The 18087-nt window shown below is 41.9% G+C and overlaps 1 protein-coding gene across 2 annotated transcripts in view; it reads left to right on the forward strand.

Annotated features, from left to right (window-relative positions):
* The window catches only part of A1CF (APOBEC1 complementation factor), a 100523-nt gene extending 89937 nt beyond the window's left edge, over positions 1-10586 (forward strand). For both annotated transcript variants that reach the window (XM_033943518.1, XM_033943519.1), the window contains exons 11-12: positions 2950-3083; positions 9110-10586. In XM_033943518.1, coding sequence (XP_033799409.1) covers positions 2950-3083; positions 9110-9261 — 286 coding nt within the window. In that variant the 3' untranslated portion in view covers positions 9262-10586. The remainder of the gene's footprint in view (positions 1-2949; positions 3084-9109) is intronic.
* Positions 10587-18087: the final 7501 nt, after the last annotated feature.

Here is an 18087-nt window from a genome sequence, read left to right on the forward strand (position 1 = left end):
TCTAACCCCTCCTGTCCACGTGTCCATTGGTTAGGGTAGGGGTGACTCGCATCCTATCATCTTTCTCCTAAACATCCGTTCTCTCCTCCCCTATTTATATCTCCCACTACTCCAATTCTTCCCCTCCCAGAATGACCCTGTCTCTTATTTTATTTTACCCTTATATGGTCTCTCTCTTTACTTACATTCTCTGTCCCACCCATTCCCACCCAAAATTTAGTTCCACTGATGTTATTCCCTGCATATGCTGCAGAAAGCCATTTACCATCTTATCTCTCTCAAGCAGTCAACTGTCTTTCTCCCTTCCCACTCATGTCTGCAACAAGCAACACAGAGTTTCTTTCTCTCACATATTGGGCCTATTGGCCTGGATTCTTGAACAGGAGCTGTTTTTTTTAGGTGCCAGTATGCACCCAAACTCAGTAAAAAATTATGTTCAAACAAGGTTTTTAACTGAGTTTTATGGTGCCAGAATCACACCTAAGGAGGCACTTTAGGTCGTTGAATGCCACCAAGAGCATGGCTAATGCCAGAAGTGGCATTAGGCAGCCTAAAGCACCTCCATAAGTGTGATTCATGTCATAGGTAGGTGCCAGAAATGTAGGCCACATTTCTGGTGCCCACCTCTGCCAGAGATGCGATTCTGTACTCAGCACTGTCGCGTGATTGACACCGTGCCAGTTATTTAATCCACAACAACACACTCCTAATTTGCCAAACAATCCTAAACTAGAAAAAACAAGGAAGGCAACCAAGTCACATCAGGGTCTGTGAGGGGGAAGCTCAAAGTGTCTAACTTGGCTCACAACTTACAAACCAAATATAATGTAATATGTCAAAGAACATGTCACATTATATGATGCTATAGGGCGCTCTCAGTGTGAACCCTCAGTGATAGGAGCCCTCCAGCCTTCCTCTCTGCTTGTGTTCTGTTGGAGGTCAGGTTCCTGAAGAAGGGCTCCTCCCGAAACCAGCGCGGTTGAACCTTTCCTTCTGGCGCGGTTTTTCCATTGTGTGACAGTTTTGGATAAGTATTGTTTCTTTTGGATATGATTTTCACTTTTTGGTATGGTTTTTGACTTTGTTTGTGATTTTGTGTGAGTTTTTTGAGGGGGTTTGGCTGGCAGGGTTTGTGTGGGGGTCGCTCAGGTTGTTTGTGTTGAGTTTCATTTACTCACTTTGATTGTTGATTGGTTTGATTTCTGCACACACAGGGCGCTCGATGATGGTGTGCGGGTGGAGGCTTATGGCCTTGACCCAGAAGTGAAGTGTCGGAGCTGAGCTCCTATCACTGAGGGTTCACACTGAGAGCGCCCTATAGCATCATATAATGTGACATGTTCTTTGACATATTATATTATATTTGGTTTGTAAGTTGTGAGCCAAGTTAGACACTTTGAGCTTCCCCCTCACAGACCCTGATGTGACTTGGTTGCCTTCCTTGTTTTTTCTGGTTATAGAATCCAGGCCATTGTGAATAAAAGTACCTATGAAACTACGAATGAAAACTCCTTATACCTTTCGATATTCTGGTTCCTGCGTATCCAGGTAAAGAGAAGGCAAGTGTGACAGAGCAAGTGGAGAAGTGGCCTAGCGGTTAGGGCTGCAGCCTCAGTGCCCTGAGACTGTAAGTTCAAGCTCAGCGCTGCTCTTTGTGACCCTGAGCAAGTCACTTAACACTCTATTGTCTCAGGTACATTAGTCAGATTATGAGCCATACCAAGACAGATTCAGTACTTGAATGTAAACCATTTAGGCTATAAGTGGTATATAAATGCTAAAAATAAATAAATAATTAAATGGTGTACACTCAGTACAGCATTTAGATGAAGATAAGAAATGTTGCATTAGCCAATCTTGAATGGACCTGCTAATATATATAGTGCTCCTCTTACAAAGCTGCACTACAGAGTACTAGCATGCTGAATGTAAAGAAGCCCATGGGAATAGAGTGGACTTCTTTGCATTCAATGTACCACTGATCGGTATTGCAGCTAGTGGCGTAGTAAAGTGTAGGGGGAGTTTCGCCCCAGGCACCATCTTTGTGGGGGGATGGGGGCACCTTGTAGCCACCGGGGTTCCCAGGAACAGGACAACAGTGCCCCGGGTGGCCACAGCAAGCACTGAACTCAGGCGTGCTACTCAAAAGGGAGTTAGCCTTGCAGGTTATAAAACAAACAAAACACAAACCATAAAGTTCTCACTGCAAGCAATCCAATAGGGTTTTAATGTCAGAATGTGACCAAAGCACTTCAATGCACTCAGATGTAGCAAAACAAACAATAAGGAAAAATCCTGTGAAGCTCTCAGGATTTTCCTGCAAAAAGAAAAACTTTACTTTTCTAAACAGTTTTTAGAGTTCTTTGCACCAAGCCTACCTAATGCAGACTCCAGGTAAGTCCTTATATGCTTTAGTAGTCCAGGCCCTCCAAAACTACCTGAACACACAGAAGCCTACAGCTAGGGAAAAGAAAACCAGTGCTGGGGCCGAGTGAATTGCCTAAGGTTTGCTTTAAGTTGCAGCTCAGTAATCAGCTCTAAAATGCCCACCCAGATAGTGGCAAACCTCTCCATCATCAAGGCAAGACTCAGCTCCTTACACAATCCTCACTGCAAGGTAAAAACAGAAACTCTTGCAGCCAGCAAACAGCAGTGTACAAATCATAAGGAGAGAGGAGAAAAAAACCACAGTCCTTTTCTTCAGGACACAAACTAGTGCCCCACCCCATAAAAAGTCCAAACAATTGGGGTTTGGAAACCTTGACATTGTCCCCACAAACAGTCCAGCTCAGGTAAACCAAAAAAGAAAAATGTCACCATTTGTAGCTTTGTAAAAGGAACCCCTAGTCAACCAAAAATAGCAATCTCATGTTTTTCCAAGCAAGTGAGATATGTTTATTATCAAAATTTCAGTGCTGATATAAAAGAAATGTCTATTTTTGTTCACAGTCATCCTTTTACACCTCCAAAACTATGTGCTACCACTGATGAGGCCAAAACATATGCAGCAGAATACACTCTTCAGACTCTTCAGGGCATTCCTGTAGAGGGTACAGAGCCTCCTACTGCACCTGCCTTTACAGGTATGTGACGGTCATGGATCCTTAAGGAAATCTTTTGATGAATGGGTTTAACATTTATACTTACTCTTAACTAGGTTTGCCAGATTTCCTCTTAAAAAAAGAGGTCACCTGGCCCTGCCCCATTCTACCCAGCCCTGCCCCCACACAAACCTCTGGTCTCCTTCTCTAAGCTCAGGGCCATGTCTGGAGGCCCTCTGCACATGCGCAGACATCGACATGATGATGTCACATGCAGGTGTGAATGCATATGATGTCATCATATCGACATACGTACGTGCATGCGCAGCTGGCCTCCGAACTCGGGGACTTCCAAAACCTGAACAAACTGCAAGGTTTTGGAAATCCCTCCAGGCACCAGGACAGTCCTCTAAAAAGAGGACATGTCTGGGTTTTCCTGGACCTCTGGTAACCCTACCCTTAACAGAATTAAACTTAAGTAAAGGCTTTATTTAACCAAATTTAGTACTTTCAAAAATTCATGACCAAAAATTTGTCATTAATATATTTTTAAAAAATTGGCTATGGCCTGTGTATCTTGGGCAAATGAAATGATCCCCATTACACATTATTTAGTACAGGATTATATGAGTAGAGGATGTACAATGAGCATGGTCCTACCTTGATGGCAAAATCAGCAATAAGAGGGGGGTCTACAGCATCAAGAAATAAACTGGGTAGATTAGATCAGACATATTCCTTTTGCCATTGTTTTCTTTGTTTATTTGCATTGTTGAAAGAAGAAGCCTAACATTTTGCCTACTTTATAAGGACACTATTTGTTTTAATTATAGCCAGAGGCATTTGTATGGCCTTAATGCATAGGAAGCAAAAAACCTCAAAATTTTTAAAATTAAAATAAGCAAATTATGTAAAATTAAATTTTAAAGGAATTTACTGAGAACGTTTGATCAATGGTGTACCAACCAGGGGAGTCAGGAGGCACCAACCTGAGGGATGCACTGGAAAAGGAGGAGCTGGAAAGTCAAAACCCAAAAGCACAAAGCCTATGTGAAATTGTATATTGTGTGAGGCATTAATGTAAACACTGAGCACTGGAGACCTGTTATATGCCACTGCCTTGGATTTATCTTTGGGATAATAACAGTGCCTTCTAGGACTCAGATGTTCTCTACATCAATTTCCATGTAGAAGGCTTCTTGGTCAGTCTTCGAGGTAGGCATCTACTCTGAGGCACCTACCAGCAAGTAGGCGTGGTTAGGGGTGGATTTGGGACAGATTCAGGGCAGAATTTGGGCGTGGTTTGACTTAGGTGCATTCATTTAGGCCAAGAAAACCCTGGCCTAAATGGCAGTGCGCCTATAGATTCAATGCCTACCAGTGCGATTCTATAAATGGTGCTTAGTGGATGACTGACTCCTGGTGTTGTCCAAGAATGGGGATGTTGCAAAGGCAATGTTTATAGAGCCTCTGCTTACCAAGAGAAGAAGGAGTTGCAGTGAGTGACACCTAGATGGCTAATTAGAAGCTCAGGGCCGTCAGATTCTACAGGGAGTTAGACCACTTGGACAAACACTTAGTCTGCCACTGGTGTTAAAACCATTAATTCAATTCCAGGCCCTGCTTGGGCTTTGGCATTGTATTTCCGGTTTGTTTGTTTTTTAAGCCAGCTAGCAAATGACCAGTTAAGTTAATATTTAGACTTAACCAGCCATGGTTAGCATATAAAAATAGGACAGCTACTTATGCGATCCTATTCATGTGCTAAAGTGGCTGAATATCAGGACCTAATTGGACTCTTCCCCTAGTTCAGTAGACAAATGAGAGGCATAAGAAAAATATTACAGTTGGACCTAGAACAGATCCCTCAGAGTAGTGAACTATATAAAAACACTCCCAGAATATCCCTAGCTTTAAGTTCAATGCTAACCAGTCATTTTCAATGAAAATGACCAGGTAAGTGTCTCTGAAAATGACCAGATTGCCACATCCAAGTGAGTTAACCAGTCAGCGACCATTTCTGGCCGGTTAACTCATTTTGAATATTGGCAGAGTGAGTCTAGCATGCCTTTTTCATTCTAAAAAATAAAATGTCATGAAATATTTCCAAAATCAAGTTATTTTTGCCCACTGAACTGACATCATGTGTAATTTGGAAATAAGAAAGTTCCCCCTCCCCCCACCCGAGTCACTCTCTCTCTGAGCTATCTCAACTTCAAATTTACAAACCCTTTCTTCAGTTATTACATGTCTCACTATGAGCATTCCTTATACCAACCAATAACATACCCCTCCCATATCCAGTCATAGAACAAAATCCACATTTCCTGTTTGTGGAACAGAGTAGTAACCCAATAACTTAGTTTTAATTTCCTATACAACATAACATACATAAAAATGCATTTCTGAATCACAGTACCTTTCAACTCAATGCGATATACAAAAATTAAAAACTGACCAATATCAGCGAAATTACATAATTTTCAATTCAGTTTTTAATAACCTTCTAAAGTGCATATAAGCAATAGAATTAACAAGCAGGGGGTGGAATTCAGGGTCCCAAAGAGCTGCTTGGTAAGCAAGTTGCCTGCTAACATATGTTTTGTGTGAGTAACCTTTCACCGAAGGACAAGCAAAGAAAGAAAGACTTTGTGATACACATTCCGAAGATGCGAACAAAAATGCATCAACTAAATACATTTGGTGCAAGGAGCATATTAAGCTATGATGAACTAATAAAGTACCTAATCATGCCCCCACTGCATGCAATACAAGGCTAAATTCATAGGCTGCACTAGCTGTTGTTCTAACGGACTTGGGGTGTAAAAGGCAAATCCTGTATGCCAATTCAGTATATGTCAAGGGAAAGCCCCACTTTTCTACCTGGATACAATAACTGGAATTAAAGATATCCAGGGCTTTATATCTAATCTAATCCTTAGGTTTGTATACCGCATCATCTCCATGTTCGTAGAGCTCGGCGCGGTTTACAGTGGAAGAAATAGGAAGGAACTACAACAGAGGGTTAGAGATAGAAGAGTGAAGAAGATTATAAGAGTTTCCTTGATTCCTAAATTGGAGGGAGATTTACATTTTTTTGTGAAAAGCCAGGTTTTCAAATGTTTGCGGAAAACTTGGAGGGAGCTCAAGTTCCGAAGAGGGGAGGGAAGAGCTCAGTGATTTTGAAGTGGAGGGAGGTCCCTAGCTTTCCTGTGTGGGATATGCCTTTTAGCGAGGGGAAGGATAGTTTTAATTTGTGGGAGGATCTGGTGGTATTAGAGTTTGAGGAATTCCAAGAAAGAGGGATAAGAGGATGGAGGATAACATGTAGGATTTTGAAAGCTAAACAGGCGCATTTATAGTGGACCCTATACAATGCAGCATATTAAATCTATGCAAACCATGGACATTACCTGAAGAACATAGTGCTATCTTGTGGGAGCACTACCATTTTATATAATGGTAATAAGTGGTAACCCAACCCAAAGCTAGAGAGTATCAACTGACATAATAATAATAAGTGGTAACATTTTATATAATGGTAATAAGTGGGAACACTGCCATTTTATATATTGGTAGTAAGTAGTAACCCAACCCAAAGCTGGAGAGTATCAACTGACTTATTAAGCATTCTATTGATATTAACACCATAGAGAACTTCTTTCTTAGTAATAAGATATATTTCCAACTAATGCAGTTGGGCATCCACCCATCTCAATGCCCTAGTCATTTGGCTGAGATCCTTCCAAGGCCATAGCTTCCAACGTGTTCATTCATTTTCAACCCAGCCACTGTCCCAAAATTCTCAACCTTATCTAGTGCCCAAGGTCAAGATAACTAGGGCTGGGTTAATATCAATATGTCATCCACAAGTACCATACCCCTGATAGACTCTCTTCTAAATGTGAGGTCTGCAATAGCCTCATTATGCCTTAGCGAGTGAAGGAGTGGCTCCAAATACAATATAAAGCAGTGAAAGAGGGTACCCTAATGGGTGTCTCTGGCCAGAAGGAAATACTCAGATACTGCTCCACTGACTAACAAAACTGCCATTCGGTCCAGATAAAGCAATTGAATTATGTTCAAAAATCTACCCCTCCCTCCCAAAACTGACTTCCCTTAAAACTGAAAAAGAAAATCCCAATTTGTATAAAATTGTGTATAGTTTTAGGCCTGGTGCTATTTTGTAAGAGTCATTATACATGCACAAACTTGACTATAAAATTACCCTGTATGTGCAAGCTCTGCACTTACACATGTGCATGCCAATGTTTTGATACTTACACATGTATGTACCAGCCCTTACAGTAAAACACCCATAAGAACATAAGAAATGCCGCTGCTGGGTCAGACCAGTGATCCATCATGCCCAGCAGTCCGCTCACATGGCAGCCCTTTGGTCAAAGACCAGCGCCCTAACTGAGACTAGCCCTACCAGCGTATGTCCTTGTTCAGCAGACACTTGTCTAACTTTATCTTGAATCCCTGGAGGGTGTTTTCCCCTATGACAGACTCCAGGAGAGCGTTCCAGTTTTCTACCACTCTCTGGGTGATGAAGAACTTCCTTACGTTTGTACGGAATCTATCCCCTTTCAACTTTAGAGAGTGCCCTCTTATTCTCCCTACCTTGGAGATGGTGAACAACCTGTCCTTATCTACTAAGTCTATCCCCTTCAGTACCTCGAATGTTTCAATCATGTCCCCTCTCAATCTCCTCTGTTCGAGGGAGAAGAGACCCAGTTTCTCTAATCTTTCGCTGTACGGCAGCTCCTCCAACCCCTTAACCATCTTAGTCGCTCTTCTCTGGACCCTTTCGAGTAGTGCTGTGTCCTTCTTCATGTACGGCAACCAGTGCTGTACACAGTACTCCAGGTGAGGGCACACCATGGCCCGGTACAGCGGCATGATAACCTTCTCCAATCTGTTCATGATCCCCTTCTTTATCATTCCTAGCATTCTGTTCGCCCTTTTTGCCGCCGCCGCACATTGATTGGACGGCTTCATCGACTTGTCAATCAGAACTCCCAAGTCCCTTTCCCTTTAAGAACCATGCTCTAAGGCAATTTTCCACATTTTACAGGTATGGTCAAGCACAATTTCCCACTCAATCACTCTGGTAAAGCCTTGGCCAAAATAAGCATATTACACTTCTCCCGCCATATTCTCATGTTTAAGATTTGCAACTTCAGTTATTCATGAGTTTCTAAACCCTGACCCATCCCCGCCTCCTGGACCTCTCCACGCCGTACCTGGTGGAATAGCGGTGAAGCGGGACAGGAGTGATCTTCCTACGCTCCTGTCCCTGCAGAGCCATCAACAAAGATGGCTGTCATGAGTTCCCAATGTAGTCTCGTGAGACCATGGTAACTCACAGCAGCCATTTTTGTTGACAGCTCTGCGGGGGGCAGGAGCGTAGGAAGATCGCTCCAGACCCACTTCACTCCTAGACCACCAGGTAAGGTATAGAGAGGTCCAGGAGGCAAGGGTGGGTCAGCGTCAGCCCTAAAAGTTATTCACGATTTTTCCATATTTGCGGGTTGGCTCTGCCCCTAACCCCGCAAATATGGAGGGAAAAGTATACTGTCACTTACATGTGCCTCATAGAAGGTGTAAAAGCTGACAGGGAACTTTAAAAAAAAAAATGTATTTACACATAAATTGGGAACACATGCATAATTGTTTGGACTTTCCAGAAGAAGCCCCTTTGAATCTGTGCATCCTGCAAAAATTGCATATGTAAATAGTGGCATTAAAAAACTGGCATTTACTAATTTGTACTCTGTAATCAATGACTGCTCAGTGACATCTTTCCTATTTGAACACTGTAATTCGCTGATTGTACAGCTCTCTTCACTGTGAACCGTCTAGAAGTCGCAATATTATGGCGGTATAGAAAAAAATAAAATTATTATTATTATTAAGCTACCTATATATGCAAATGCTTTGCAAGTCTTCAAAACTGACCTCCTCAATATATATATTATGGTTTAGAAGAGGTTGAATCATATGACAAGATATGCTGGTGCTGATGCTTTATCAATGTTTCTCTTTCCAACCCTGTCCTACAGGCTATGCCATTACAAATGCGGCTGCAGGTGTGACAGCTACTCAACTGAAACAAGCTGTGACATTGGGGCAAGATATAGCAGCTTATGCAACTTACGAGGCCTACCCTGCCTTTGCTGTTACCGCACGTGGAGATGGATATGGGCCATTTTAAAGACTTACATACAATAAGCCATTGTTTAGTCAATTAGATCTCAAAACACACTTATAACACAGATGGGTTATCTTATTATTTTGAACTAATCTCTATGCTAAAATTAGAGGTAAGGGTAATTATAGAGAGTAAGCCATTTTAGATTGATAAGTAGATGGGAATGTAGATGTATACCAAAGATAAAACTAATCAGATAGGAATCTATGTTTTAGAAAACAAACAAAAGCTGACCTGTTAGCTTTCAAAAAAAAAGATTAAAAAGTTCTCAGGTATGAAATATTTTGTGCGTTTACAAAGAATAATCTGTACTAAAAAGTGGAACTATTAAGAGCAGCGCTTGATGACTCTTGATAATGCTCAATTTATTTAAATATCTAGTTGATGAACTCAAGAGCAAGACTTTAATATACTCCCCCGTACCCCCCCCCCTCCCTTTTACAGAATCATAGCATGGTTTTTAGTGCTAGTCTCAATGGTAAGAGCTCTGACGCTCTTAGAATTTCTATGAAGAGCTGTTACCACCGCAGCCAGCGCTAAAAACCACACTACGGTTTTGTAAAAGTGGGGGGGGGGGGCTTTATGAAGTAATCAGGAAACAGTCCCATGTTAAACTTTTCACAAACTCTTGCCTACTTTTACCCCTAAAAGCCAGCAGTGTGTCACTGTAAGGTGTGTTAATGGTATCATGGCACTGACGTCAATAACAACTTATCTAGGTCAGAAAACCTTTAAACACACATACAGTACTTCTCTCTACTAAAACTAAAGACTATGTGCAATAAATCACAAAATATTCATAAACTGGAGGGAAAAGACCTCAGAGTAAAAAATATTTGTGCAGTACAGTGTTAAATCATCCAGATGTCATAAGCCTCATTCTTCAAGAGTATAAAATGTAAGAAGGTGACTTTCATCAACTTACAGTGTCACACTCTTTGGTTTTAGTAGAGGGAAGTATCCATGGACTGACGTCAATGACGTAGTCCCAGTTCCTTATAATTAAAAGTCAGACATTGTCTAAACAGTGGGCCAAAAATACTGTGGAGCTTTCTCATCATGAGCTGTTAAAGTTCACATAGGTGTGGTTACTTTATTGGAAGAAAGTAGAGTTTTCACTAGCCTCTTAAAGGACTGAGAAAAACTATGTCTATTATTATATATAGTGCTTGGTACAAAGACAGTACCAGCAGACATTTGTATTCTTTTCCTATTGTTTCATTGTCATAGAAACATGATGGCAGATAAAGGCCAAATGGCCCATCTAGTCTGCCCATCCGCAGTAACCATTCTCTCTTTCTATCTCCGAGAGATCCCACGTACCAATCCCAGGCCCTCTTGAATTCAGACACAGTCTCTGTCTCCACCACCTCTTCCAGGAGACTGTTCCACGCATCTACCACCCTTTCTGTAAAAAAGTATTTCCTTAGATTCCTTCTGAGCCTATCACCTCTTAACTTCATCCTATACCCTCTCATTCCAGAGCTTCCTATCAAATGAAAGAGACTCGAGTCATGCATATTTACATTATGTAAGTATTTAAACGTCTCTATCATATCTTCTCTCTCCCACCTTTCCTCCAACGTATACAGATTGAGATATTTAAATCTTTACCCATATGCCATCATGAAGACTACACACCATTTTAGTAGCCTTCCTCTGGACCAACTCCATCCTTTTTATATCTTTTTGAAGATGCAGCCTCCAGAATTGTATACAATATTCTAAATAAGGTCTCACCAAAGTCTTAAACAGGGGCATCAATACCTCCTTTTTCCTACTGGCCATACCCCTCCCTATGTACCCTAACATCCTTTTAGCTTTCGCCATCACCTTTTCAACCTGTTTGGCCACCTTAAGATCACACCAAAGTCCCGCTCTTCTGTTGTGCACATAAGTTCTTCACCCTTTAAACTGTACCGTTCCCTCGGTTTTTTTGTAGCCCAAATGCATGACCTTGCATTTCTTAGCATTAAATTTTAACTGCCACATTTCAGACCATTCTTCAAGCTTCACCAGGTCTTCATGTTATTCACACCATTTTGGGTGTCTACTGCAGATTTTGGTATCATCCACAAAGAGGCAATCTTACACGACAACCCTTCAGCAATATCGCTTATAAAAATGTTAAAAAGAGCAAGCCCAAGAACAGAACTTTGAGGCACACCACTGGTAACATCCCTTTCCTCAGAGCGATCTCCATTGTGGATCATATTCATTTTTTGCAAATATAGGAAGTGGAAATATTTTACAAGAGCCATAGTAGTACTAAAGATGTATCAAGTCCTGGTTACCAAGGCTGGGTGATCACTAAACAAACTGTGCACTTATCCCCTTCATTCTTGTTGTTTCTGTATAAACCAACCTCCCCCCCACCCCCACCCCCACCCCCCATAGCCACCATAACAAGAAGGCAGCTCATAATAGCACATCAATTTCCTCTGCACAGGCCCAGTTGTGTGGTAGGACTCTCAAAAGTCCACAGAATCCTTGTGGGTCACACAGTGAGACTAGTGTCATGTATAGGAAGTTAATGTTTTATTAAATACTGCATCTCTTAATCAGCAGTGATAACAGGTAAGGCAGGATATATAAGGACCGTAGAGCAGAAAGGATCATGAGGAATTGGGGAAGGGAAAATGATGTGGCCACAGATTTCTAAGGGGGTCAAAAAGAACACAGGGAGAGTTTGGGAGGGGGATTATGAATAATGAGAAAAGTATAATTATTGGGAGAGTGGAAGAATGCAAGAAGAGTATTAGGAGGATCTAGGGACAGTGAGAAATGGAAAGCCCCAGGACTAGGAGAGTGATGCAACCAGGAGGACCTTTCCATGGGTTGAGATGGGAAGAGGATGTGGATAGAGCTTTTCAGGGAAAAGGGGGGATACAGAGAGAGCTTTCTTTGAGTTTATAAGAGGGGATATGTGAAGATTTTTCTGGAAATTGGGATGGAAAACTGAGCCTGAGGCAGACTGATTGGGATAATAGGGCAGCACCTGAGGGACCATAGCAATAGGGGCCCACTATCCCCTAGCTTCCATTTAATTTAATCACTTTTGATAGGTGGTTAAGGGCCCATGACCCTTAATGCCCAGAGGCCCCAATCATTCTCAGCCCACCAGTACATAACCATATTGACCTAAACTAAAATGGCCAACAAATAGAAAAAGATGTTTTAGAGTCAGCATTAATATTTCTAGTTCCGAGGCTGAATAACATCATTTGAGGTACTAGTAACTGCAAGTAGCTCTGTAAACTTTATATTAGTCAGAAAGGCAAGTGCTTCCTTATTTGTCTTATCTGCTGTAAGAAGATACATTGAAGATGTATGGTTCTGAATTATAGGGATAAATGTGTTGTGACCCTATAAAACCTATTACCAGCTATGATTTTTTTTTTTTTTAAAGAAAATAAATGAAAGCCAGTAAGGCCTAAAAGAAGACTTTATGCTTGTTAAAACATGATCAGGAATTCTGACACCTGATTTAAGACAGAGCATATATTAGTGTTAATATTATGGCTCAACAACCAAACACATCCTTATGGTATAAAGTTGTGCTGCGTACATTAAACTAGAATATAGAGGTAATTCATTAACTGTCTTACAGGACATGACACAATTGACAGAATGAGAACAGTCTTCAATTTTTAATCTTTTATAGCTTAGCAAAATAGACTATCGCTTAAAATGATTTTGTCTTTGTTCCCCCCCCCACCCCTATTGTCTTGCCTTGCGTGCTTTGATTGTTGTAGAGCTAGAACAATACATACAGATGGTAGTGCCTTATATGTATAAAGCTTTGATGTCCATAGCAGTATTTTGTAGAGAAGTTTTAGAGGCAGTGTTCTGAGCCCAGACATTTTGGGTTGTTCTTATTTCATTTGTGAAGTTTCATTACTGTGGCCATCTGTGACCGCTAAACTTCCGTGGTCGCGCGTGTCGTGAAAGACACAAGCAAGGGCTAACACCAACAGAGGCCGCTTGAAAGCAGAGTGCCGCTGGTTTCATTAACCTCCGGGTGATGTTTTGTTGAAGCAGAGCAGTCGAGGGAATTAGAGCCACGGAACCCAAGGCTCATGGGAGAGTGACTTTACACCTGCTGAGGTGTGAGGCGACTCTGGATATTTTCCTTGTTCTGCACCCAGGTTTGCACAGCTTCAGACAAAACAGCAGCTATTCTACTCTAACCTGTCTCTTTACAGTGTATTTGATGTATTTATCTCCGTTTGCCCTCCTGTTTGAAACCCCTCTTTGGCACACATACTAAACATGAAAACTGTCTTTAAATATTGCCAAAGATAAATTATTTGTATACGTTCAAGCCAGTGTTGTAGTAAGGGGGGGGGGCGGTCCGCCACGGGTACAATCTTCCTACGGGTGCAGCACCCTTTCTCCTCTCTCTCCCCCCTTCCCCTCCCGTTCATCTCCTTGCTGTGCATCCCTTGCCTTCCCCTGTACCTTCTTTACTTCCCCAGTGTGAATATGCTGCTCACGTTGACATTGGCGCTCTCTCTGACGTCACTTCTGGGACCCGCACCAACACCACCGTGGGCATGCTACTCATGCCAGAGAGTTCAAAACGGCACAGGGAAAGGGAAGGGAGCGCATGCGTGGCAAGGGGTGGTGGGGTAGAGGGCGGGGGAGGGGTGCCACCGCCCCGGGCACCGCTCACCCTTATTACACCACTGGTTCCAACTAAAAGAAGACACAGAGGGCCTGATTTTGGAAATGGCACCTGCCGCAGTAGGTATCTGCAAAACGTGCACCTACTGCATGTCAGTCACCGGTTGATGCCGCGTCCAGAATCGCATCTATTTTTTTGTTTACAGGCATATATTTAAGGTGTGTAAATCACGCCTATGGAAGCACCTAGGCACACCTAGAGACGCCTAAGGCCACTTCCGATATAAGCCATGCCTATGCTGACCTTAGGAATTCACAAGCGTGCCTATGTGTTTCCGTAGGCGGAGGTCAGATGCCTACACTGTAGGTGTCATTCACCACATCGATATTTTTAAAAAAACATGCATCCCAATTGGTGTGTTAGACGGCCTACTGCCGCCTACATTCGGGACGCCATTTTGAGAATCAGGCCCTCAATGCCTCTTAAAGGTTTTTAATGCAATGTAAGCTAGCCTAGGTGCAAAAGAAAAGAGATAGCAGCAGTATTAAAATGTGCAGAAAGCACTTATTTTTGTACTTTTGGTACTATATTTGTATAAAATTCTAATACTGTGAATTTATAAATGTATTAAGTAAAATCATACCATCCATTAACTGGAAAGGCAATCAGCAGATTCAAAAATTATGTGATGGGTAAATTGGCAACTCAAGGTCATGAGTGAAATGGATTTGTAAATCACCCAAGATAGCATGATGCATTTGTAATTCTAGATTAACCAGAGGGCAATACTTGGACTATTGATGTATCATTAAACTTTATAAGCTGATGTAAATCTTTGTCTGTTCTCTTATTTGTTGACATTACTAGGCATGACCTGCTGCTGTATGCGGAGGCAGCTCTGTGGCTGTCACGAGCAGGGACATGCAAACACTTCAAAGTCAACTCCAAACTAGACAGGTTTCAGCCAGGTTCAAGCGTTACAAAATCCAACAAGTTCCCTAAGGAGTGCCAGGAAAATCTGTTATGTTCTCTTTGGGTAATTCTATCAGAGGCAGTATGGACTAGAGTCAGTAAATGGCACTCAAATTTGGGAACCGAAAAAAATCATCACAACAATCCGAGCCCAAAGGCAGCGGAACGCTTTTTTGTTTGGGGGGTACCAAAAGCTCTGCTCCAGACCACGCCCCATAATAGTACTAATTGTAATACTATTTTTCCATTCATTTTTCATATATACACACAATATAATCTTATTAACAACACATAACGGTTAACCACAAAATTAAACCTGTTTTTCTCTCCTTCTTCACTTTCTGCCCTACATCCATCTTTAGCATTAACTTTTAACATTCAACTTTCTTACATTTTTCTGCTTTCTTCTCAAAATCTATCTACTTTTCCATGTCTTCCCTTCCCATCTATCCATTCTTATGCACCTCTATCTCTCGTACTCAGACATCTATGTCTTCCCCCCTTTCCACCTCCTATGGTCTGGCATCTTTCTCCTCTCCTCTCCCATGGTCTGGCATCTTTCTCTTCTTCCCTCCCTCTTCCTGTGCTCTAATATCTCTCCTCTCCTTTCCACAGTCTGGCATCTCTATCCCCAGAAGACTAAAGCAGGCTTTACCAATCAGCCAGTTTCTCCAGATTCACAGGATCTGCTCCATGGTTCAAGGATACAAAAAAGAGGCATGAGTGTTGAAAAAGAGATTCCATCAAAAGAACAATACACCAAGCGTATTTGAGAATACTGCATGCTGACCCTGAGCATCTACTTCAACCTCAAATAAAATCCCCAGTGGAAAAACAAATATGTGCTCTTACTCAGATAAATCTGCAAAAATAGCCATCATACGCATACACTAGCAGGTATTAACATCTCATGAGGTGTTTGCAAGTGGTCCCTGTATTGCCTATAAAAGAACCAAAAATTTGGACAATTTGCTGTCGCACAAAAATCAAACTGGGCTCCTCAGGACTGCCAGGACTGGGGATCATGCTCCATGTGGGGTATGTAACATGTGTGCTATATCTCTTACCAGTTCAGACTGGACTCACCCTGTAACAAATGAAAAATATGAACTGAGATACAAGACCAAGTGTGAGTCATACTGGGTTGTTTATATCATTATTTGCCAAGTGATCGCATTTATGTGGGTCGGACTACCAGAAAGATAAAGGTGAGGTTGACAAAACATAAAAGCAGATTGAATAAGGCAGTGACTACAGCTCCCATGGTGCCCCATTGCTTATCTCATCAACATAGTTTTGAAGACATGAGACGGCTCATTCTGGAACAGGTGCCCGATTCGTTTATAGGCAATAAGAAACAATATATACAGCTAAGAGAGTAGTACTGGATTTTTGAATTAAACTCAGAAGCTCCTACAGGGCTAAATGAAGGTATTGAGTGTAACTCTATCATTTGATTTTGGATATACAGTAACTTGGTATGCAAGTGTTTTGCAAGACAAGCAAAACATCTTATTCAATTTTAACTTGTTACACAAGCAAGGTCTTGCAATACAAGTACATTCATTATATACACATCACATCATCACAACTGAGCCAATGGTTCTCTCTCTCTCTCTGACACTGCAGGAGTGTAATGACTGTTCTATACAAGCAAGGTCTTGCAATACGAGTAGATACAGTATTTTGTATTAAAGTTTTTGGGTTGTGGAGTTCCCATTATGTCTTATGGGGAAATTCGCTTTGATATATGAGTGTTTTGGATTACAAGCATGTTTTCGGAACGAATTATGCTCGCAAACCAAGCTTGGTCTGGCATCTCTCTCCTTCCCTTCCATTCCCTGTCTGGCATCTCTCTCTCCTTCCTATTCCAGTGGTCTGACATCCCTCCTTCCATCACCCTTCCTAGAATCTGACATCTCTCCCTTCTTTGAGTCATCTCTCCTCTCTCCCAGTGTAACATTTCTCCCTCCCTCCTCTCCATCACTATCATGTCCAGGAATCCTCCCTCTTTCTTCCTTTCTCCATGTATACCATCTCTTTTCCCTCCCACTCTACACACCTATGTCCAACAATTCTCTTTTTCTCTTCCCTCACCCACCGGCAGCAACTCTCTTTCCCTCCGTTCCCACCACCCCACCCAAGCATCTGTACTATTATTTGATTGTAGATTTCCTGTTATTTGATGACATAATGGTGGGCATTTGAATAAAAATGGTGGTTCTTAGTCTGTGTCTTCAGGCGGTGCAATATTCAGCGTTTGTGACCTTCTCATGAAATTGCTATTTTTCTTATTTTGGGTGGCTAAAATCTTTGTAGGTTCCTAATGAATGGGGTTTTCCTGAAACTGAGCTCAGTAGAACTGGTGCCAGCTGGTGCCATGAAATAAAAATACCAAACGCTGGTAAAACCCAGCAGCTCAAGCCCTGGTGGGCCAGCAAAGATAAGTGTGATAAATCTAAAATTTATTCTTAAACCGCTAATGCACTAAAAAAAATTGCTTTGCAGTTGTGAAATTTACATGACTCTTTTTACTCTTCACTTTAGGTATTAATATCGACACTTGCACTTTTTGTACAATTTGTCTTCGGCACAAGGGAGGGTCCAAGGATGGTGTGCTGCAATAAGCTTTATAGCCTGTACATGAGTTAACCATCGAACGCTCCTGTTTCAAAAATATTAAAATAATTAAAAGATTTATTGATGTAAGATTTAAAGTTGTTTAGAGGGGAGTGTGTGTTTTTTCACAACCGCTTTGCTTTTGTTGAGAACTATGTATAGTATATCTGTTCAGGATTCTCATAGTGTTCTTCAGAAGGGGTCTTTGCGTTAATGGCGCAGAAAGTCTGCCATATCCCTGCCCACACTAAACGGGAAGTTAGTATCAGCGTGTGTGGGGACATGGCAGGCCTTCCACCGAGGGCATAGAACAAAAGGATGGATGAGATCAGGTTGGGACCAGCCAGGAAATAGCAGTAGTGGCCTGTGCACCATGGAATAAAGAACATGTGCTGGAAAAAAAAAAAAGTGGAGCACGTTTTCATATGTGTGTACCTTACAGGGAACGCTGTTCACCCATCAGAAACTTGGGGATTTTGCCTTGCAATGATCTAAAGCTGGGGTGTCCAACCTGCGGCCCGTGAAGTATTTTGTGTGGCCCCGGTCGAGGGCGATGCAGTGTTTTCCTCTGCTGTTCCCGGGTGTTTACCGTCTTGCCGGCTCCCTCCTCT

The sequence above is a fragment of the Geotrypetes seraphini genome, chromosome 4 (assembly GCF_902459505.1).
Source record: "Geotrypetes seraphini chromosome 4, aGeoSer1.1, whole genome shotgun sequence".
Lineage (NCBI taxonomy): Eukaryota > Metazoa > Chordata > Amphibia > Gymnophiona > Dermophiidae > Geotrypetes > Geotrypetes seraphini.